General features: G+C 38.9%; 2 protein-coding genes across 2 annotated transcripts; both read right to left on the reverse strand.

Moving 5' to 3' along the window:
• Positions 1–5,475: 5,475 nt before the first annotated feature.
• LOC143548707 (uncharacterized) lies at positions 5,476–6,327 on the reverse strand. Its single transcript, XM_077039799.1, has one exon. The coding sequence runs from the start codon at positions 6,325–6,327 to the stop codon at positions 5,476–5,478; it is 852 nt and encodes a 283-aa protein (XP_076895914.1).
• A 5,432-nt stretch (positions 6,328–11,759) lies between these two features.
• On the reverse strand, positions 11,760–13,731 carry LOC143548690 (GDSL esterase/lipase At5g55050-like). The gene is made up of 5 exons (XM_077039786.1): positions 13,517–13,731; positions 13,282–13,418; positions 12,921–13,142; positions 12,393–12,642; positions 11,760–11,980 (listed from the first exon to the last, which is right to left on the reverse strand). The coding sequence occupies exons 1-5, from the start codon at positions 13,698–13,700 to the stop codon at positions 11,760–11,762; spliced, it is 1,014 nt and encodes a 337-aa protein (XP_076895901.1). The 5' UTR covers positions 13,701–13,731.
• Between the last annotated feature and the right edge of the window lie 10,097 nt (positions 13,732–23,828).

Consider the following 23,828-nt stretch of genomic DNA (forward strand, 5'->3'; position numbering starts at 1 on the left):
TTCTTAAAATTATTATATGGGTTTATTTTCGGTACCGTAACGAACCTATTCGATATTGTCACAATGTCTTAGTTTTACCGATCACATAAACTTCGTTTCAGATATTTTATTTTTTGTATCATAATTATACGGATGCCGCTATTATAACATATTTACGTCGGTTCTCCGCCTCAACGTGTTTTTTTTTAAATATGTTAATTAGATGTACATCCGGATTTGGGAGTGGGAAATCGTAACATGGCAACATGCTTCATCTAGTTTAGCTTTCTAAAATAAAAGTCTTTCCCATTCTTTTTCGATACAGAGATAATAATTCAGCAGGTCACTATTTCATTTTTTTTTTTTTGAAAACTCATATTTGCTTATTTCAGTATCTGATTAGGGAATAGGTTTGTTATAGTTTATTTCAGTATTTCATGGATCATTATATAGCGATATTTTAGTATATGTTTTAGTTTATATTATACGGCCATACGGGAGCAAACCGAATAAAATTACTCCGTATTATGTAGCGATATTTAACTAACTCCGTGAAATATATTTATGGGTCCACCAGCTTCTAAAAGTTGTTTTAAATTGTTGCATGCTTTTAGTTCCGCTTCTATAATATCTAATAATATAATAAAATTGTATTAATACGTGGGGGTCTCATTGATCCGGGAATCGCTTAGTCAGAGGCACAAAGAAAGAAGTTAGAAGATCTGAGGGCGAAGGACCTACATGTAAAGCAGGCCATTGACTGTCACATTCGAGCAGATTCTGGCAGTGGCGAAGCTTGGGCGAGTTAGTCGGGGGACTCAAAATGTATTATAAAAATCATAAACTAGGGGGGCCGGCATCAAATTTTCGGTATAAAACGGGTAAATTTACACTACGTATACAAATTTTCGGACGGAAAAAGGGTCGATTTACACTACTGCGCAAAAAAACAGGGGGGCCGGGGCCACCCCCGGCCCTAAGGAAAGCTTCACCCTTGGATTCTGGATAGAAAGACCTCTAACGCCATATGGGATTCAATGAAAAGAAGGTTTGCCGGTAATGAACGGGTCAATAAATCCATGCTACAGAAACTGAGAAGCGATTTCGAAATATTAGAGATGAAGAATGGTGAATTGATACCGGATTACTTCCGTAGAGTTCTAACTGTGGCAAACCAAATGAGAAGCAATGGAGAAACAATGCCCGCCGGGAAGATTGTTGAGAAAATTCTCAGAACTTTGACTGAGAAATACGTTTATGTAGTGGTTTCTATAGAAGAATTGAATGATATAGAAACCATGACCGTTGACCAATCACAAAGCTCCCTTGTTGTCCATGAGCAGAAGTTTAAACGAGGTGACAAGGAAGAAGAGCAAGCATTGAAGATAGAAGAAGGATCAGGTAGCCATGGTCGTGGAAAAGGCCGTGGCAGCCTGAGAGGTAGAGGACGCGGACGAGGTTGATCCTCGTTTAACAAAAAGACGATCGAATGTTATATGTGTCAAAAATTAGGTCACTTTGCCTATGAATGTGACCAAAGGAAGCTAACTTTGCCGGTTTTGATGAAAATGAAGAAGTTATGTTGATGGCAAGTGTGGAAGAACATGTTCTTATGGCTAGAGACGGTGAAGATAATAAGAGCTACATTTGGTTCCTCGAATCCGGCTGTTCCAATCACATATGTGGAAATAAAGATAAGTTTGTTACGTTCGATCAGTCATTCAATACTTCTGTAAAACTGGGAAACAATTCGAGGATGAATGTTAAGGGGAAAGGGAATGTGAAACTCATTTTAAATGGAACAAAATTTGTGGTCACAGATGTGTAATATATTCCAGAGTTGAAAAATTTGTGGTCACAGATGTGTAATATATTCCAGAGTTAAATGAAACTCAATTTAAATGGAACAAACCTGACCGGTAATCATTATTTTTTAAGTTTCATTGATGATTACAGCAGAAAGCGTTGGGTCTATGTATTATCAGAAAAATCACAAACTCTTGACAAGTTTAAGGAGTTTAAAGATAAAGTTGAAAAAGAAACTGGAAAAGTGATAAAGTAAGTTTACGATCCGATAGGGGAGGGGAATATTGAGATAAGATTGAATATGTTCGTATGAAAAGTGAAATCGATAACCGTTAATGTGTACATGTCTAGGGTTATATAGACCCTTGACAAAATGATATCATCCGACCCACATGTAACCCGGGTTGGTATGATATAAAAATCAAGTGTTAATATATTGTTTCTAAACTAAAGTACAAATGAAATAAATAAATACAATATAAATCTAGCTTAAACGTGTAATATCTTTATTCATTTAATATCCTCCCGTAAGCTAGATTGGTAGAATATTTAGCAGCTTCTTGAAACGAAGGAAATCTTTAGGCTGAAGTGCTTTAGTGAAGATATCCGCAACCTGCAACTTTGTAGCACAGAATTGTATGTCCACTTCTTGATTCTTTACCAAGTCACGGATGAAGTGATATTTTACTCGTATATGCTTGCTCTTTCCATGTTGTACAGGATCCTTTGTGAGACATATAGTGGATTTGTTATCACAATATAAAGTCAAAGGATCATCAGACCCAATATTCAGTTCTTTTAATATTCCTTTAAGCCATAAAGTTTGGCAACCCGTTAAAGATAGGGCTATATATTCTGCTTCGGTAGATGACAAGGCTACAACCTTTTGTTTTTTTGATTGCCAAGATATTACTCCTGATCCCATTTGAAATGCATAACCAGAAGTACTTTTACTATCGTCTAAGTTCCCTGCATAATCACTGTCACTGTATCCTACTAGTTTGCCTTGATTGTTAGAATAAATAATTCCATGATTCAATGTTCCTTTTATGTAACGTAGGATTCTTAAACCAGCATCCCAGTGAGTTCTTGTTGGTTCGTCCATAAATCGACTTATCTTGCTGACTGCAAACATTATATCAGGTCTTGTATTTGTAAGATACATAAGACTGCCTACCAAACTTCTATAGATACTTGGTTCAATGGGCTCTTCTGCATCATCTTTGTTTAGCTTGAATCCATACTCCATGGGCGTGATGGCTGATTTGCATTGTATCATGTCGAATTTCTCAAGCATGTTTTGAGCATACTTGCGTTGAGATATTGAAATAGTGTTATCTGAGTAAGCTATCTCCATTCCTAAGAAATAATGCAATATTCCCATATCTGTCATCTCAAATTCCTTCTTCATTTTATTTTTAAATCTATGAATTTCTTCCAAGGAATTGCTTGCAATAATGAGATCATCAACGTACAAACATACCAGTAATCTTACTTTGTTTGTTAGTTTCATAAATAGTGTATGTTCAAAGGAGCACTTATTGAAACCATTCTTCTCAAAATATTCATCAATCCTGCTATACCAAGCACGTGGTGCTTGTTTCAATCCATAAAGTGCCTTTTTAAGTAGACATACTTTATGTTCGTCTCCTGGTTTGATGTATCCCTGAGGTTGTTCTGTATAGACTTTTTCATGTAAATAACCATTGAGAAAGGCTGATTTTACATCCATTTGATGTAGATGCATCCATATTGTGCAGATAAGGAAATCACCAAACGTACAGTTTCAAATCTAATTACAGGAGCAAATACCTCTTGATAATCTATCCCATACTTTAGCTTGTAACCTTTTACCACAAGTCTTGCCTTGTATTTGTCTATGTTCCCATTTTTATCATATTTTGTTTTGTAGATCCATTTTACACCAATAGGTTTATGCCCGTGTGGTAGTTCCACCAAATCCCATGTTTCATTCTTGAGAATTGATTTTATTTCATCATCCATTGCATTTCTCCACTTTTGATCTTGGCGTGCTTCATCAAAGTTTGAGGGGTCAGTGTTTGAGAAGAAAACATAATTGGATTGGTTTTCATGGAACAAAGCCTCCGCTTCTTTGTATTTGTCTTCCACTTGTTGTTTGGTTAATGGTCTGGTTTTTTTATATATAGTATCCAGGGGTTGAACTTTGTGTGGTGGACTTTGCGAGCTTGTCGTTGCATCCAGAGTGCTCTCACAATCTTGAATTTCAATGCTTTCTTCAGGAGCATTTATATTGTTTGATGTCTCGTCTATTGTTATACCTTCATTTGTAGGCATATTATTTTCATCATGTTGATCTACAACTTCGGATGGTGGCTTGTCTTTATGTCCTCTTGGATCATTGTTGATAATCAAGATAGGCTCTCCTTTCTCCACTTGATTATCAAGGACTAGAGTTTTTGTCTCATCAAACAATACGTCTCTGCTGACTATGGTTTGTTTAGTTATAGGGTTGTATAATTTGTAACCCTTGCTATTTTCACTATAACACATGAATATTGCCTTTTCAGTTTTATTATCTAGTTTCCCTCTCTTTTGCTCGGGAACATGTACATATGCTAAGCTTCCAAAAACTTTCAAGTGATCCACTTTTGGCTTGATCCCTGACCACGTTTCTTGAGGAGTTTTATCAGGGACACTTTTGGTTGAAATTCTATTTAATAGATATGTTGCACAAGCCACTGCTTCTCCCCAGTAATCATTTGATAGGTTTTTTGCTTTTAACATGCTTCTGGCCATTTCCATAATTGTTCTATTTTTTCGTTCTGCTACCCCGTTTTGCTGAGGAGTGTAACTTGTCGTTAATTGGTGATGTATACCATGTTCATTTAGAAAATTTTGGAAATGGATTCCACAGTATTCACCGCCTCGATCCGTTCTGATGCACTTGATCCTTTTTTCTGATTGTGTTTCAACTCTTGCCTTGAATACTTTAAAATAGTGTATTGCTTGTGATTTTTCTTTTAAAAAATATAGCCAACATTTGCGAGAGAAATCATCTATGAATGTAATAAAGTATCTACATCCTCCAATGGTCTGTGTTCTCATAGGACCGCAAATATCAGAGTGTATTAATTCAAGTACTTTATCTGCTCGCCATTTTGCCTTTTTTGGAAAGGATTTTCGTGCATGCTTCCCGAGTGCACATCCCTCACAAACTTGATCTATCCTTTGTACTTTTGGTAGTCCGGTAACAATCTCTTTCTGACCCATGTTTACTAAGGTGTCATAGTTTACATGCCCAAAACGATGATGCCAGAGTGTTGAATCATCTTTCAAGGACATGTTTAAGGCTAATGTAATATCTTTGTTTGGGTTCAGAGGAAACATCTTGTTTCCTGTCATTCTTATATTTGCGATGGCAGTTCCTGATGGATCTTTAATCTCACAACAATCCCTCTTGAAGTGTATATCATAACCCTTTTGTGTCAATTGTCCAACACTTAATAAATCGTGTTTGAGACCTTGTACATAAAATACATTTTGTATAATCTTCTTTTTCCCTTTTAGGGTTATTCCAACTTCACCACTTCCCAATACTTCAAGCCGTTTATCATCACCAGTTCTAACTTCCTTTTTTTCCGTGTTGTTTAACATTATGAAGGCATTTCTATTGCCTGTCATATGATTGCTGCAACCACTGTCTAAATACTAATGGGTGTGATTATATGTTTCTTCCATGTTAAGTATCATAAACATGGTGTCATCTTCTTCATTCCCCACATCATTCTCATGCATCAATATATTATTTCTTTGTTCATCATTTGTTTTCATTGGGCAATTTCTACTAATGTGTCCAAACTTTGAACAAGTGTAACATTTAATTTCACGACTTGGATTGGTGAATCTGCCTCTTCCTCTACCCCGTCCTCTAGAAGGATTATAATTTCTAAATCCTCTATTCTTATTAGTATCATAATTTGAATTGAAATTTTGAACCTGGAATGCTTGGTCTATTGATCGATCATCATATTGCTTGAGTCGAAGTTCATGTGATTGTAGGATTCCCATCAATTCTTTAGTAGGCATTGTTGTTATGTCTTTGGATTCTTCGATAGCGACAACAACAGATTCAAATTTTCTTGTTAGAGTTCGAAGTATCTTTTCTATGATCTTTTGTTCTTCATTTTTCTCTTCATTCATTTGAAGTTGGTTCACAATCGTTGTGATCTTGTTGAAATATTCTTCAATAGTTTCTATTTCGGACATTCTAAGGGTATCAAATTCAGTTCTTAGGGTTTGGAGTTTTACCCGTTGTACCCGTTGTTCTCCTTTATATGCTTTATGCAATATATCCCATGCATCTTTTGAGGAATTTGCAGTCACTATCCTTTCTAATACAATATCATTTGACGCTTGAAACAAAATATGAAGGGCCTTCTTATCTTGTCTTTGATTATTATTATGTTCTGTGACATCTGCTTCTGATGCATTCTCCTGTAATTCATTGCATCCCGTTTCGACAACATTCCAAAGATCTTGCGATTCTAATAAGACTCGCATTTGGATGTGCCAATAATAATAATTTTGTCCCGATAGTTTTGGTATCTGGGTTTGCAGATTGTTTCCTTGTGTCATCATCTTCAATATCGATCTTGAATTTGAACGATAAATCTTCGTATATCACTCGTGGTTGAATTGTAAGTGGGGTATGAAACCAATCACTTTGATAGGGTAATCAGAGGATTTGAACCTTGCTCTGATACCAGATTATTGAGATAAGATTGAATATGTTCGTATGAAAAGTGAAATCGATAACCGTCAATGTGTACATGTCTAGGGTTATATAGACCCTTGACAAAATGATATCATCCGACCCACATGTAACCCGGGTTGGTATGATATAAAAATTAAGTGTTAATATATTGTTTCTAAACTAAAGTACAAATGAAATAAATAAATACAATATAAATCTAGCTTAAACGTGTAATATCTTTATTCATTTAATAGGGAATACTTGTCTAATGAGTTTTGTGAATTTGTAAAGAGTTGGGCATAAAGAGGCAATTAACTACTCGGCTCACACCGCAACAAAATGGTGTTGCCGAGTGTAAGAATAGAACCGTTATCGGGATGATTCTTTCTTTACTTGCATCTAAAGCCATGCCTAAAATATTTTGGGTCGAGGAAGTGGTTTGGTGTTTCTATGTGTTAAATAGGTACCCTAGCAAAGCAAACTTTACTATAACACCTGAAGAGGCATGGTGTAGTTCAAAACCAACGGTTGTTCACTTCAGGGTTTGGGGTTCCCTAGCTCACGTTCACATCCCGAAAGAAAAAAGAAAGAAGTTGGATGATCGAAGTCAAGTGCGTGTTTTACCCGGTGTGAGTGAAAAATCCAAAACCTATTGGTTGATTGATCCTCAAACCATGAAGGTTGTCATTAGTAGGGATGTAATATTTGAGGAAGGAAAATCATGGGATTGGAGTTCGATCAAGGGAAAAGAAAAAGAAGAAGGGCCATTAACTTGGGGAAATTATAATATTGAAGATCAGGAAGAAAATCAAGCGGCTGATGATGATGAGAATATTGAAGATGAAGTCGTGGGTGATGTTGCTGGGACTGTTGACCCTGGTCCTAGCACTACTAAAGCTAGGGAGGGTAGGGTAATAAGACCACCAACTTATCTTCAAGATTATGTTAATGAAAGAAATTTGCCATTTGAAGTTGAAGACAAGTTGAATGCTGTAATACAAGACCAAGACCCTGTCCATTTTGAAGAAGTAGTAAAACATGAGAAGTGGAGAAAGGCTATGGATGTGGAGATTGATTCAGTAGAAAGAAATGGTACTTGGAGTTTGGTGGAGTTGCCAAAGGGGGTTAAGTGTATTGGAGTGAAGTGGTTGTTTAAAACAAAGGTGAATGAGAAAGAAGAGTTAGAGAAGTACAAAGCTCTCCTGGTTGCTCGTGGTTATGGGCAGAAATATGGGGTCGATTACTCAGAAATTTATGCTCCCGTGGCTAGAATGGACACTATCAGATTGATGATAGCCATGGCAGCTCAACATGGCTGGGATATTCATCAATTGGATGTAAATTTTGCATTTTTACATGGTGTTTTACAAGAAGAGGGGTATGTGCAACAGTCGTAGGGGTACGTGGTGAAGAACAATGAACACAAAGTATACAAGCTCAACAAAGCCTTATATGGGCTCAAACAAGCTCCCCGAACTTGGTTCAATCCCATTGAATCATATTTCGTTAACGAAGGTTTTAGTAGAAGTCAAACTGAGCATACTTTGTTTACAAAAGAAGGCCAAGATGGAAGAAGACTACTTGTAAATATATACGTGGATGACTTGATATTTACAGGTGATGATGAAGGGTTGATAAAGGTATTTAAAGAATCTATGAAGAGTGAGTTCGAGATGACTGATTTGGGTAATATGAGATCCTTCCTTGGTATTGAAGTGTTGCAGAATCCGACTGGTATTCATGTGTCTCAAAGAAAGTATGCTATGGTCACAGTGGCGAAGCTTGAACTAAGACACCGGGGGCCAAACTCAAAATGTATACATAATTTCATAAACGGAGGGGGCCGAGCTCAAATTTTCGGCCGAAAACGGCTAAATTTACACTACATATAAAAATTTTCGGACGAAACGGGTAAATTTACACTACTACGCAAAAAAACCGGGGGGGGGGGGGGGGCTAACTAAGCTTCGCCAGTGGCTATGGAGGTACTATCCCGGTTTAATATGATAGATTGCAATGCTGTAATTAATCCTATAGTACCAGGAAGCAAGTTGAAGAAAGAAGATGGGGAAAAAGTGGAAGAGATTACATTTGTTGGTTGTTTACTGTATTTTTCTAACACAAGGCCTGATATTTAGTTTCTTGTTAGCCTTAGTAGTCGCTTTATGTCCAGTCCCTCGTCTGTTCACTATGCAGCTGCCAAGAAAGTGTTGAGGTACATAAAGGGAACATTGGATTATGGGTTGTGGTATAAAAGAGGAGGAAAAGGTGAATTAAAGGTCTATACCGATAATGACTTTGCTGGAGATGAAGATGATAGAGAAACTACATCGAGGTATGTACTCCTATGGGATAATACTACCGTCAGTTGGGCATCCAAGAAACAAAGTGTGGTTGCTTTATCATCTACTGAAGCTGAGTATATAACAGCCTCTGCATGTGCATGCCAAGTAATTTGGATTCAAGGTGTGTTAAAGGACCTTGGGGTTGAAGTGAAAAGTGGAACGGTGATTAACTGTGACAATACATCAACGATAAAGCTACTTAAAAACCCAGTTTTTCATGGAAGGTGCAAGCATATTGGGGTTCGGTTTCACTTTCTTCGTGAGTTGGTGAAAGATTGAAGTATTGAATTGAAGCATTGTGGAACTCATGATCAAGTTGCAGATATCCTAACCAAGCCGGTTCATCGTGATTGTTTCATAAAGTTGAGAAGTCAGCTAGGTGTCAGTCATGACCTATGGAAGCAAACCTGACATGGTTGGTATGTCAAGTTTGGGGGAGGGTTTGAAGGAATGAATCGTGGTTCACATGGTCATTATGTGGCCGTTTATTTCTGTTGCATTTCGTTGGAGAATAAGGAGGAACTGGAGCTTAAAGTGGGTTGATTAAGTCCTAGTTTACCAAGTCTTTAGTTTATTTGTTATTGATGTTAATGTTAGTTTTCCTATTTTGTTGCTAGTAGTTATTTTTCTTTCAAGTATTTAATTGTTTTATGCCTAAGTTAATGCAGTAGAAAAGTTTTCGTTCTGTTTGATTACCAAAATAACAATTGGTATCAAAGCGATTTCTTACCACTATATCACTTTCACACATATACAATGAGCAACAAGAAGTTGAAGGTTCTCATATTTGAAGGCCACTATGAACATTGGAGTGAAATGATGGAGAATTTGTTGCAAGCAAAACAGATGTGGGGTCTTATTGATCCGGGAATCATTGAGCCGGCTGTAGGGATCGCTTAGTCAGAGGCACAAAGAAATAAGTTAGAAGATCTGAGGGCGAAGGACCTACAGGTAAAGCATTACCTGTACCAGGCCATTGACAGAGTAACCTTTGAGCAGATTCTGGATAGAAAGACCTCTAAGGCCGTATGGGATTCAATGAAAAGAAGGTTTGCCGGTAATGAACGGGTCAAGAAATCCATGCTACAGAACCTGAGAAGGGATTTCGAAATATTAGAGATGAAGAATGGTGAATCGATACCGGATTACTTCGGTAGAGTTCTAGCTGTGGCAAACCAAATGAGAAGCAATGGAGACATTTAACAATTGTGATAACTTGACATGTTGGTTGTTAATAAGTTTGTTAGAGCTTAGGAAATTATAAAAGAAAAAGGGTGTGCAGGTTCAAGGCGCATATCTACAAAAAAAATTTAACAATTGTTTTTTTGTTTATGTAGAGACCTTTCTTTGAATATTTTTTGGGTTTATATTTTTTTATTATTTTATTTGTTTTTTTGGTTTAAATATGTTAAGTTCTTAAAATTATTATATGGGTTTATTTTCGGTACCGTAACGAACCTATTCGATATTGCCGCAATGTTTGTGTTTTACCAATCATATAAACTTCGTTTCAAATATTTGATTTTTCGTATCCTAATTTATACGGATGCCGTTACAATACCATATTCACGTCGGTTCTCCGCCTCAACGTGTTTTTTTTGTTTAAATATGTTAATTCTGGTATTGATGAATTAATTTTTTTGTTTAGTTCCGGTTACGTAACCCGATTCCAATAGAATTCATGTTCGCTTGCTTCTTCAGCGTGTATAGAAACATGCAAACATCACCAGCCCGGGTCACCTAGCTACATCAGGATTTGGGAGTGGGAAATCATAACATGGCAACACGCTTCATCTAGTTTAGCTTTCTAAAATAAAAGTCTTTCTCATTCTTTTTCGATACAGAGATACTTAGGGGGTGTTTGGGATTGCTTATTTTCACCAACTTATAATTTATTAACTTTTTAAAAATTAATAAGGTGTTTGGGATTGCTTATATTGTGAGAGGAGAAGTTTCATAAGTTACAATGTTGTAACTTATTAACTTAATAAAAAGTTATAAGGAGGTAAAATAAGGAATCCCAAACACCCCCTTCGATATCTAATCAGGATAACCAATACAAGGTCCTAATTCAGCAGGTCACTATTTCATTTTTTTTTTGAAAACTCATATTTGCTTATTTCAATATCTGATTGGGGAATAAGTTTGTTAGAGTTTATTTTAATATTTCATGGAGCACTATATTGCCCTCACATACCTAGCACATGCGACTCACGTGACGAAATTTAACTGAGCTTTTCTAACCCATTTAGCGTAAAAGACATAACATGTAGAAAAAAATGTTTAAAGAATTAAAGGACACCGCCTGCAAACAAACTAAATAAAGGACACGACCGTAAATTGACTTTGTTTAAAGAACAAAATTTGTAATTATGTCTAATATCTAATAATATAATAAAATTGTATTAAAATTGTTGGTTGTATGGAAGTTCATTTGGTAATTTGAGTTTTGATGATTTAATTGAAGGAATGAATCGTGGTTCACATGGTCATTATGTGGCCGTTTATTTCTGTTGCATTTCGTTGGAGAATAAGGAGGAACCGGAGCTTAAAGTGGGTTGATTAAGTCCTAGTTTACCAAGTGTTTATTTGTTATTGATGTTAATGTTAGTTTTCCTATTTTGTTGCTAGTAGTTATTTTTCTTTCATGTATTTAAATTAAGGCTTTATGCCTCAAGTTAATGTAGTAGACAAGTTTTCGTTCTGTTTGATTACCAAAATAACATATAATCATTTAATCAAGTCAATAACACTAAAATAAAATGGTGTACAAGATTTTTAACGTCTTTTTATAGCATTAAACATGCTTCAAGACGAACCTGACTTATTCGTACATATGATATGTTCATATGTTGTTTGATTGAATCATAAAACGAATCACAAAAACTAAATAATCAGTTTGCTACCAACTGAGCAAAGTTAATCGGGGTTACAAATTGCGGTCCACCATTGTATAAGGTTATGGCTGCAAGCTTCGATGCATACTGTGTTGGATGGAATAAATCCCAGAATAGATAATTGTTTCTATTTGAGCACAAATTTGCTTTTGGAGTGCAACTCTTTTCTGCATTTAACCATCCTTCGCCGCAACATGCTCTATCAACGTACGTTAAATCTGTGAAAAGTAATAATTATAATGTTACGCGATAAAATCATCTGTTGTCAAATATGCATATATGGCATCAATAAATTATATTTCAGTATATTAATATTTAAAAATACTTTATTCTGATAAAACTAAGTTTTAACAAAACTTCAGAAAAGTGTTAAAGATGAAAAAACTGAATATATATATATATATATATATATATATATATATATATATATAAGTTACAAATTATTGATAAAGCTAAATTTTGTGTTAAATAAAAATTAGAACAACATACAAGTATTTTTATAATAGAGTAAATGGAGGTTTATAATGTACATGCACTAGGTAAAAGGGTTTTTTTTTTCTCCCTGTATTCTTTTTTGAAATAACAAAACAAATTCATGTAAAAAGACAAGTATAATTACAGAATACTCACTGAATAGTTGTGGATGATTGATAACATTCATGGTCATTTCGTATGAATTTCCGAGTGAATACTTCATTCCTGTTAGCTTACAAGACAGTTTGTTCAAGAGGACATCAATTGATGAGCGGAAAGCTCGAGCAAAAGTATTTTCAATCTCGAAACATCCTCCAGTCGTGTTGTGAATTCTTTGTGATGGGCAACATCCGATTGGCGGTACACCAATGATCCCAAACTTCCTTGCTCCAAGGTTGTACAAAGACTAAAATGATTCCAACATTAATTGCTTTACAGATAAGTAAAACTTTACAGTACTATATGCGTATGCGTATTGTATAACGTGTTTTTTCTCGAAAAAACATATTATATTAAGATTTAAGAGGGACATATTTATGTCTTTTTAAAATTGGATTGTATAAGGATATGTAAGTATTTAACAGTACCATATTTATATCTTTTTAAAATCCAGATTACATATACATGTTTTTGTAATAGTGGTATATTTGTGTCTTAATTATGACATAACCCTGAACCATGTACCTCAATGTGACACTCATATGCCTTCATTAAAGAATGAATGAAAACAGCAGGATCAACTGTGCTTTGATCCTCAAAATAACCAAAAATATCATTGCTTCCCACACTAATAGCGAAAACCGATTTCTTGATTATCTTTTTAGCCGCTCGTTGACCCTTTACCACCATAAGATTTTTAATAACCGTCTCGAATTGCTTGATTTGCTTGGACATTGGCACAACATTCTGCTTGCATTTTAACAATATTAGGAACTACCAAATTAACAACAAACCTTTAAATATTATGCGGTCATGTGACCACATCAACATTGAACAAGTTATATGCAACAATGCATATTAGATGGCTTAACCATAGCGCACTTACAAGGTGTTTTCCAGTCACATCAAGCAGACCTGACCCTCCTGATGCAAAATTTACACCTCTAAACAACTTCTTTCTCAACCCCGCTCTAAGCAGAAATAAGTATGGTTGCGGGCTTCTTTTGTGTCCCATTAACTTGGCTGAAAATGACCAAACGTAGTGAAAAACATACAAAACAATGCATATATAATTATTATAATGTGTGTAACTAGATTTTCATTAACATAACCAAACTAACATAGAAAATCTGCACTGTTGAAGCCGTTGCTGAAGCGTCCAGTAGGTCTAGAATTGGGAAAATCGATCCCATTGTAAGGAAAATTCGCTCGTATTTTGGTTTTTGGCAAGAAAGTGTTTGTTCCTACATCAGCAGTAGAGTCACCAAATATGAAAATAACTGGGGTCGTATAATTGGACTTCATCGTGGCATCTGAACATTTTGCTATAACAAAAATAGTTAAAAGATCGAAAAACACGCGATACATTTTTGCAATCGACCAAAATTTAAAAGCTATAACTATTTTGGTACGACTGTGTTTTTGTTTATGTGTGACAGTATTTATAGAGGGTTTTCGGTTGAACACAAGACAAAACAAGATTACATGACTTCATTGAAGTAATCCATTAAGTTCTACAAGAAATGTATGTTGAATAAGACGGATTTCAGGTCTCTATAATTTCTTTTATTCGGACATTATTGTCCTTTATTCGAAAAACAAATGTTCTACAAATATGAAGGATAAAATAGTCATTTACTTATAGTGTCAAATCAAAGTATTTGCCGTCCGTGTCACAAAGTTAACAAAGTTTTTTCTGGACCTCTTGATTTCGTCAAATCTTGTGATATAAAATGATGGGAGTTGGAAGCATATTTTTTGGATTCGGTGGTGTTGGTATATATGTTATTTACGAAGTACAAAATAATGGAATTTATATCAAATCGAATTACATATTAAGTTTCTGGTTTAGTTTTAGTTATTCGGTTTTAAGAAGTTCAATATTTCGGGTTAAACTCAAAGAAACCGAATTCATATATATTGGATTATGAATTTTCAAATGTGTATCTCATTTATCATTACTTCATTAGTGATTCACAAGCAGTGGCGATGCTTGGACTTTGAAGGATCTACCTTTACTAATTAACCATCTGGTTTGTTTGTTTGTTTGTTTTTCAAAATCCTAATCAGGACCGGGATTGCATACCATAGCTTGGTTACGACAAAGTAAGTTATGATTACAGTTAAGGCAACATTAGGGTCAATGACCATTAGAGGAGACGACATATATTGGATACAAACATCATAAACTATATATAAAAATTTTAAATTTTAATGCAACCTTGTAATGGATTAAGTTTTATATCTATCGATTAAACAAACATATCAAGAAAAATAATAATGTGTGGCCCTTAAATTTAATTGTGACTTTTGAGGAGCTTAATGGGATGAAAATCTCGTTAACATTTGGCTCTTTTGGTGTTTATTTATTGAACCACTTATTACATTTATGGTTTTACTCCTTATAGAGGTAGGGTACTAAAAACACAAATACCCTTAAGTAACACCTGCGGGTCAACCAAGAGCACGTCACAAGTCACCCGCGGGACATACGAACTATCCGCATAAATCATCTGAGGAAGAAACACCCTCAGGACACATGCGGAAGCATCCCGGCACCCTCAAAAGTCATCCGCAAGAAGGAATACCCTTCCGCGTAAACGACCACGAGGTAATGCTCCGGGACAGCTGTCAACAACTAAATTACCTTCTAGAAGATTTATCAAAGATGCTTTCTTGAGCAATACGTGATCCCTTGGCCAATCAACTAATGATGCCTGGCAAGGTCGTTATAACCGTGCACATGGCCAATATTACCCCATTAACCAATGCTAGGGAGACACGTGGCCAGGTTGTTATACATGCACATGCAACGTATAAGCTGAACCTATCATATGAGGACACGTACCCAGACAGTTATGAGAGCATCTTCTAAAGGGACAGCTGGCCCAATCACTTTCCCACACCCTTCGGCTATAAATACCCTCTCAATCATCATGAGGTATTCATTCACTCCCACTGTATTCTCTCAATTTACTTAAGTATTTTATCTTCATCGGAATAGTACTTATTCTCACGCCGGAGGGTGGTTACAGGAAGACCCCCCCTCTAGTCTTTCCCGTAACGAGCTAACGGTGTCTGTTTTGCAGGTTCACGTCATTGGACTTTGGGGAATTGTGTTCATATCGTATTGGCAGTGAACCGTATCCTACCCTGTTGACTCACTGGATCTAGGACCCATTTAGGGGAGTAGGTCCGTGTTTTTTCATTGGCGCCATCCGTGTTTTTGTTGGAACAACAACTTTTTTCCGTCCTCTTTACGATATGAATCAGTTACCTAAAGGGCCGACGGAGAATCCAACACAATCTTCACGCGATCCTAATCTTGAAACACGTGCAGGAGCAACGTCTGTCTTTGCTCGAATCACGACTCCTGTTACACGAACCGATGCCGTAAACCCTGGAGGTTTTACCGTGGGTGGTTCTACGGCTCGGGGACATTTCACTCAGTTAGCAGGCGTCACTCCGGTAGACACTAGTAATGTGGTTACACCAACTACTGACTTGGGGCGAGTTACAGCTCCAAGAGGTTCCGATCTCGGAGATCTGGACTGAATTTTGAGAGATGCTAATCGAACTCATTCAGAGTTAGGTCTGGATGAAAATTCCGGTGACTCTGCTCCAAGGAGAGTTCGGCAGCATAACTCCAGATCTGGAGGACTCTTATCTCCAGATGAATGGCTCCACATTCAACAAGAAAGTTTGGTTGCTGAATACGAACGTAGGGTGCGAAATGAGCATTTCCATGCTCGTACCTTGACGTATGATGACTCTCCCAGGAGATCTGTTTCTCCTCCTATAAGGGGAAGTCATATTCAATATAGTCAACCAATGGAGCAAAACATGGGGGAAATCCCAAGGTTACGTCCTCGTCCCCGCATAGATATGCGGGTACCGTCTTATGAGGACGAACTAGACGAACATGATTCAACATATCATCCGGAAGGTAGTTATTACAGCGGAGATAGCCGTCTCCCTTCATATGGAGGGGCTAGCTATCCGCGACCAGTTGTCCGCCACGTGGAATATTACAGCAATGCTGAACATGATTTTCTCAAACCTTATCGTCCGAAATCTTTCGCAGAAAAATCAAAATTCATTCCGGGCATCGCAACAGCCCCATTCCTGATTAACGCAAAGATTCCAACATCTGTTGGAACATATAATGGAATGACCGATCCCAGTGATCATCTGTTAAGGTTTGAAGCAGTTGGAGGAGTCAGTGGTTGGACTCTTCCATATTGGTGCCACATGTTTGCACTAACATTCACCGGGGCGGCACGAGAATGGTTTGAGAAATTGCCATGTCTAAAGATTAAAAGTTGGAAAGATTTTGTAGCAAAATTCTCTCAACATTTCAGTCAACAAAGAAAACATGCGCGTGATCCTTCGGAAATACTGAATGTTGAAAGGCGAAATAATGAATCCATTGAGGACTTCATTACTCGTTTTAATAACGAGAGCCTTAATATCGAAGGGGTTAGTGAAGACATGCTGAGAGGAGCATTTTGAAAAAACGTCCATAGTGATGCCTTGATTCGCACGCTAACTGGAAAAGACGGAATGCCCGAGTCCTGGGACGAAATCATAACGGAAGCTAAGTTGTTTGCAAGAATCGAAAAAACATTGGGTTCCAGTAGCCAGAAGAAATTACCAAGGGTCGAGTTCCAAACTCCAAGGTCAAATAGACAAGCTAGGGAACAATCTGGTCAAGACTGCAATCAACCACAGAACAACCAAAGCAGTTTGATGCGAGATCCTTGATTGGTAACAAAAACAAGCGTAATTTCCCAGCACGGTCTTCCAGCAGCAATTGGACTCAGTTATCAAAATCTCCCTCAGAAATCCTCACTACGGAGAATTTGACTTTCCGTAAACCACAACCACTACCGAGGAAGTCGTTACTCGATAATAAAAAACATTGCACGTACCATAATGATATAGGACACAACACAAACGAGTGTGTGGCCCTAAGAAATGAAATAGAGGCAGCGGTAAAAAACGAAAAGTTAGATCATTTGGTCAAAAGTGTAAGACCAGGGGCTGGTAAACCTCCCGCAAAGGATAACCAGGGCCCGGCCAAAAGGCAAATAAAATATCTGAACGTCCACATGATTCAGGGAGGCCAAAAAGTCAGTGGTAAGAGGATTGAGTTTGCAGATGAGGAGTGGAAAGACGAACCAGTCATTTTTCCACGTATTAAGGGTGGACCATGCAATAAGAACCCCTTAATAATTACCGCTCTGTTCAGACACTACCGATCGCAATATGTGTTTTTTGATACTGGTAGTACATCGGACATCATGTACGAACAGTGTTTCGAACAGCTTGAGGAAGATGATAAGGAAATATTACGACCAATTCATGCACCCGTCTCTGGGTTTGGCGGAGAGATAATGCACCCGCGCGGTGTTATTACTTTCCCGGTCACACTAAGCGACGGAGTTCACTCAAGAACTGAAGTAGTTGAGTTTTTAGTATTACCAGCAACTTCCAAACATGACATTATCCTCGGACGAGAAGCGATCAGTGATTTCAATGCTCACTCGTCCACTGCTCACGGTGTCGTGGGGGTCCTAACTCCTACCGGCGTAGCAATAATCCATGTCAACCAACATTGCTTTACAACCGAGAGTTCGAAGCCAAGTAAAATCCCAAAGCAAACTCAGAGAACCGAACCAGAAAAATGGGTTCTCAACAAAAAGTTCCCAAATCAAACCGTGATAATTGGTCCAGCCATTTCTGAGACAGTGCGAACTTTTTTGAAGCAATTGTTCACAAAGAACATAGATATTTTCGCTTGGAAACCCGCGGACATGACCGGTATCCCGCGGAACATCTCGGAGCACAAGTTGAAGGTGAATCCATTAATCTCCCCAATTGTGCAAAAGAAACGAAAGATGGGCCCGGAACAAATGAAAGCCATGAATGAGCAGGTGCAAGATCTCTTGCATGCTGGGATTATACGGGAAATCAAATACCAAACGTGGGTGGCCAATCCAGTGATCGTCCCGAAAAGAAACGGAACGTGGAGGATGTGTATAGATTATAAAGATCTAAACAAGGCATGTCCGAAAGACTGCTACCCACTTCCAGAAATTGATCTAAAAGTAGATGTTGTTGCCCCATTAAGTTCAAATGCTTCCTCGATGCTTACAAGGTTATCACCAGATCCATATGGCAGCTGGTGATGAAGACAAAACAGCGTTCCGCACTGATCAAGGAACATTCTGTTACAGAATGATGCCTTTTGGGTTAAAGAATGCAGACGCCACATACCAAAGACTGATGGATCAGGCCTTCAAAGGTCAGATAAGTCGAAACCTTGAAGTTTACATGGATGATTTGGTGATAAAAAGCACCGAAGAGGATCAAATGTTGAGGGACATAGAAGAAACTTTTGAAACTTTGAGAAGTATCAACATGAAACTGAATCCAACAAAGTGTTCCTTCGGGATGGAGGAAGGAAAGTTCCTCGGGGTAATCGTTACAGGCACGGGTTTCAAGGCTAACCCGGACAAGGTTCAAGCAATAGCTCGCATGCCATCTCCCGCATCCCTCAAACAAGTTCAAACACTTAACGGCAGATTAGTATCACTGAATAGGTTTTTGGCAAACCATGCTGCTAAATCCTATCCGTTCATCTCAACATTGAGAAACTGTCTCAAAAAAGCACAATTTAGATGGACTCCGGAAGCCGAACAAGCATTCCAGGAAGTCAAAATATGTTTAATGGAATTACCCACATTAACAGCTCCTCACATGGGTGAACCATTAACACTATATCTATCGGCGTCTGACATTGCTGTGGGGGCAGTCCTACTAACAGATAGGAAAAATGTTCAAACTCCAATCTATTACGTTAGTAGAACACTGTCGGACCCGGAAACGAGATACTCGATGTTAGAAAAGTTGGTTTTGGCACTGGTTTATGCCCCCAGGCGGCTCCGCAGATATTTCCAGGGTCATCCCATCAATGTGTTAATCGGATACAAACTCAAGAACGTGTTGAGCAAACCCGAATTGTCCGGACGACCGGCAAAATGGGCCATCAAATTATGTGAACACTCGATAGTATATAAACCCAGACTGGAAATCAAAGGGCAAGTGTTGGCGGACTTCGTCACAGAAGTCCCGCAACATAAAGAACAAGAATATTTAATCGAACAACAACCCCAAGCACCTCCAGAACAAGGGCAAGTTTGGTCATTGTTCACGGACGAAGCTTCGAGCAGTGAAGGGTCAGGTGCAGGTTTAAGGCTAGTCAACCCTGAGGGGCATGAATTTACATACGCCATCAATTTGGACTTCAAAAGTACCAACAATGAGGCGGAATATGAAGCCTTCCTGGCAGGCCTGCGGATAGCGAAAAAGCTTGGGGTGAAACATTTGGAAGCACGGGTGGATTCCATGCCAATTGCGGGACAAATAAACGGAACATATGAAGCCAAAAATGATGTCATGGCTTCTTATTTGTCGCAAGCAAGGGTCTTGATTCGCCAATTTTCCTCTTTCAATGTTGTTCACATTAAGAGGAGTGAGAACAAATCGGCGGACGCTCTTAGCAAGTTAGCTTCAACAAATTTTGAGCATTTTGCCAAAGATATTCGTGTGGAAGTTCTAGATCATCCATCCGTCCCACAAAATCAAGTCCTGGTAATTCAAACTGGCGTTGAATCATGGATGACGCCCATTAAAGCATACTTATCTTCCGGAGCACTTCCAGCAGGAAATGCTGAGGCTCGGAAGATTAAACACAAAGCTCTTAATTACCAGATGACTGACGGTATCTTATACCGGAGATCATTCCTTAGTCTGCTGCTACGTTGTGTAGACGCGGAAGACGCAAACTACCTAATTCAAGAAATTCACGAAGGCATTTGCGGGTTACACGCGGGACCAAGAATGACAGTTGCAAAGATCATGAACGCAGGGTACTATTGGCCTGGCATGCACTTAGACGCTGTGCAAGAAATCAGAAAGTGTGATTCATGCCAACGACATGCCCCCAACACCCTGCGTCCAAAAAACGAACTGATTCCGGTAACATCTGCCTGGCCGTTCCAAAAATGGGCTATTAATATTATGGGACCTTTCCCAGAAGCCCCAGGACGAGTCAAATTCTTGATAGTGGCCATTGATTACTTCACCAAGTGGGTGGAAGCCAAACCGGTTGCATCAATAACGGCTTCAAGCGTGAAAAAATTCCTCTGGGAATTCATCATTTGCCGGTTTGGCCTCCCACAAGAATTGGTAAGTGACAATGGGACCCAATTTGCTGATAGCGGTCTACAGGAATGGTTTAAAGAACTTCAAGTCACCCTAGTCTTCACATCTGTAGCTCACCCCGCAAGCAAATGTCAGGTCGAAAGGACCAACCGAACTATCAAAGAAGGGATCAAGGCAAGGTTGGGTACTAAACGGACGGGTTGGGTTGACGAATTTCCTCATGTACTCTGGGCTTTCCGCACCCAAAAGAACTCTAGCAACTTGGAGACGCTGTTTAGTCTAACCTATGGCACCGAAGCCATGATCCCGGCAGAATTTGGGATTCCATCCGCGAAGGTTCTGTTAAATAATAATAATGATCACGAACTCAGGATGAATCTCGATTTACTTGAAGAAAGAAGAGAATTAGCATCGATCCGCGAGCACAATTACAAGTGAGAGCTTCAGAAGTATTACAACTCGCGGGTCCAGACATTTGGATTCGATGCGGGAGACTTTGTCTTCCGCAACAACGAGGCTTCCGGTCAGGAACCTCCGGGCAAGTTAGCCCCAACTTGGGAGGGACCTTATAAAATCAAACAAGTACTATCCAAAGGTGCCTACAAGTTAGAGAAGTTGGATGGGACTGAAATCCCTCGAACTTGGAACGTAGCACAGTTAAAGAAATGCTACATGTAGCAGTTTTATCCATTCTTTTCTTTTGGCCTGCATGCCCACATAGACTAGCAAGTTGTATAATTTCTTTTATTATGAGTAGGCTTATGCCCAATTTATTAAAAATCTCGTGCTAGTTTCATGTCACTTTGACATTCGTAATCTTTTATTGACACAAACGAAGTTCCGGACAGACACTTATATTATAGTACATAAGACAAAGTGCACCGGATGAAAACAACAATTCTTATTAATAGTCAAAAGAGATTACAAGCAAAAGAAATATTTACAACAAAGATATATAGTTATGGGGCGACATCTTCATCCTCCAAGGGTATTATTGGCTTCTTCTTCCTCATCATCATCAAGATCCAACATCTCTTTTAACTGCTCCATCGCATCTTCCTTATCCGCAAGATCTGATATGTGATCGGAAAGGGAAAACCTCAGAGTATCAAAATCCTTGGTTTTCTCAATAAGGATAGAAGCAGTATCCTTGCCAGTCAGGACATACTCCTCCGGAACCCGACCCTCAGAACCAAACTTATATCCTTCCTCAAAGCCCATTTGTCGGCCTGCTTGCTCGGAAGCACGGAGGAGCACCGCAACACAATTCCCAAGATCGGTCACTGTTCCGAACGTCAGTGATAACCTGTTAAGTCAAGTAAACATGTGTGAGCACATACACATTCCGAACTGATTATGATAACAAAAAGGACTTGATACCTTGGGAATCGCTGTCGTTAGAGGCCATTCTTTATCCGCTTGAGCCCGGATAAGATCCATCTTATGACCAACACACTCTAAGGCTTGGTCTTGATTCTTGGCATTAAGGTTGGATAAACGCTTGTTCTTGGCTGCTGAATCAGCCTGAAGGGTCTTTATAAGCTCAGCTTGTTCATCCAGTTGCTTCTGGAGAACAGCCTTGGCTTCTTCAGCAACAAGGCGACTGGCCTTCTCCGCCTCCATGACTCGGTGATTGTCACGAGCTTCAGTTAACGCCTTAGAGCTTCCTTTTTGGCGTCAAGCAACTTAAGCTCAGTTTCATCTAGCTCCTCATTCATAGCCAACCAATCCCGGCATATCTCTTGGTTGGTGGAAACAATATTCGCCATATGATAAGAGTTTGAGTATAACAGCTCCTGGCGGATGCGGCGGCGTTGTCGTTCCCTCTCGGTAGGAGGAAGACTCTCTTGGAGATATTCGTGACAAACATCCGCGTCTCTTAATACTGAATTTCGACGTAGCGACCAGCGAGGATTGTACGGAGCAGTATCCTCATCCACTTGAGATGAGGAAGCTGCCCCCCCTCCCCCGTATTTGAACACACTAACTCCACCTTGATTCCAGAAGTGATACTCGTGATGGGGTGGAGACGTGGGGAGATTCTCGAACTCACCAACCTCTTTCTCCTTGATAGGAGAAGTGTCCGATAAATTGATCGATCTTGAATAGTGTTAATGGTGAGGTTGGTGGAGTCGGAAGTTTTGTAGCAGCTGAACTCTTTAAACCTGGAACATTTCCAAAGGATAAAATTTTAAGATCATCATGAAACGGTAAGTCCAAACATAATCCTAAAGGTTCGAAACAGATATTCTTACCCTTGGAAACGTCTTGGGCGGAAAGCTCTTGAAGGCGAGCCCCCAAGTCCGGGATTTTGGCATTCTCCTTCTTCTTCTTCTTCTTCTTAGGCGCGGCATCGGAAGGTTGCGTGTTCCGCTTGTCAGCATCCTTTGAAGCGCCCGCATCCGTAACTTGAGGTTCACCCTCAACGGATTGAGTACCACCCTCCTCACCTATTGATGGATCGGTGGTGGCCTTCAATCTTGCTTACGGGTCAAACCTACAGTCGAATGTGAAGGGTTAGTAGCACCAATTGATAACCCTCCTCCACAGAGTGATGAGTCTTCGCTAGACGAAAGGAGTACTATCACTCCGCTCGAAGTAGTGGCAGTTATAGGACGGGGCTGAAGAATACCTTCACACTTCAAGACAAACTCCTCACCTTGAGCACACATCGCCTCGGAGACAACAGGCTCTGGAGTAAGTGTGGCGGAGAAAACAAAGTTACTCCGTGTGCGTTCCAAGAAAGGTACGTCATGGTGTGTAATTGGGCGGCGCACCATCATACTCCCTACCTTGTCCAAGAGAGTAGAGAAAATCGTACCTTCACCTGTAATTAACAAAATGTCAGAAAACTGAGAGTCCGAAATGATTACAAGTACAAACTTACTTCCGTCAGAATTTTCATAGTAAGGCTCCAAGGCAGGGAACGGCCATAAACGACTCATTTTTGCACAAACCATCGCCCCTTCGTGAATAGGACGCATGGGTGTCGGTGTCTTGGTCAAAGTGCCAAACCACTTATGACCCTCATATTCAATAACGGGAATCTCGGGAGCCACGTCTTCTGGTTTCTGTCGGGACATGGCAAACGGGATGTGTTACACCCCCATCTAGGACCTTGGAGTGCGACTCATAAGTTGGTATCATGTTTGTAAATAAATCAGAGTTGCGTTAATTTGCGGAAGACTTATAAAACTTTGAGGA

The sequence above is a fragment of the Bidens hawaiensis genome, unplaced genomic scaffold (assembly GCF_021521415.1).
Source record: "Bidens hawaiensis isolate Kalapana, Puna unplaced genomic scaffold, B.hawaiensis_p1.1 tig00015228_1, whole genome shotgun sequence".
NCBI lineage: Eukaryota > Viridiplantae > Streptophyta > Magnoliopsida > Asterales > Asteraceae > Bidens > Bidens hawaiensis.

Coding starts and splice junctions, on each gene's coding strand:
- LOC143548690 (XM_077039786.1), bottom strand. CDS start 13,700: ATGAAGTCCAATTATACGACCCCAGTTATTTTCATATTTGGTGACTCT. Junction 13,419..13,516: donor CAACAGTGCAGATTTTCTAT/GTTAGTTTGGTT, acceptor GGTCATTTTCAG/CCAAGTTAATGGGACACAAA. Junction 13,143..13,281: donor ATGTGACTGGAAAACACCTT/GTAAGTGCGCTA, acceptor AAATGCAAGCAG/AATGTTGTGCCAATGTCCAA.
- LOC143548707 (XM_077039799.1), bottom strand. CDS start 6,327: ATGCGAGTCTTATTAGAATCGCAAGATCTTTGGAATGTTGTCGAAACG.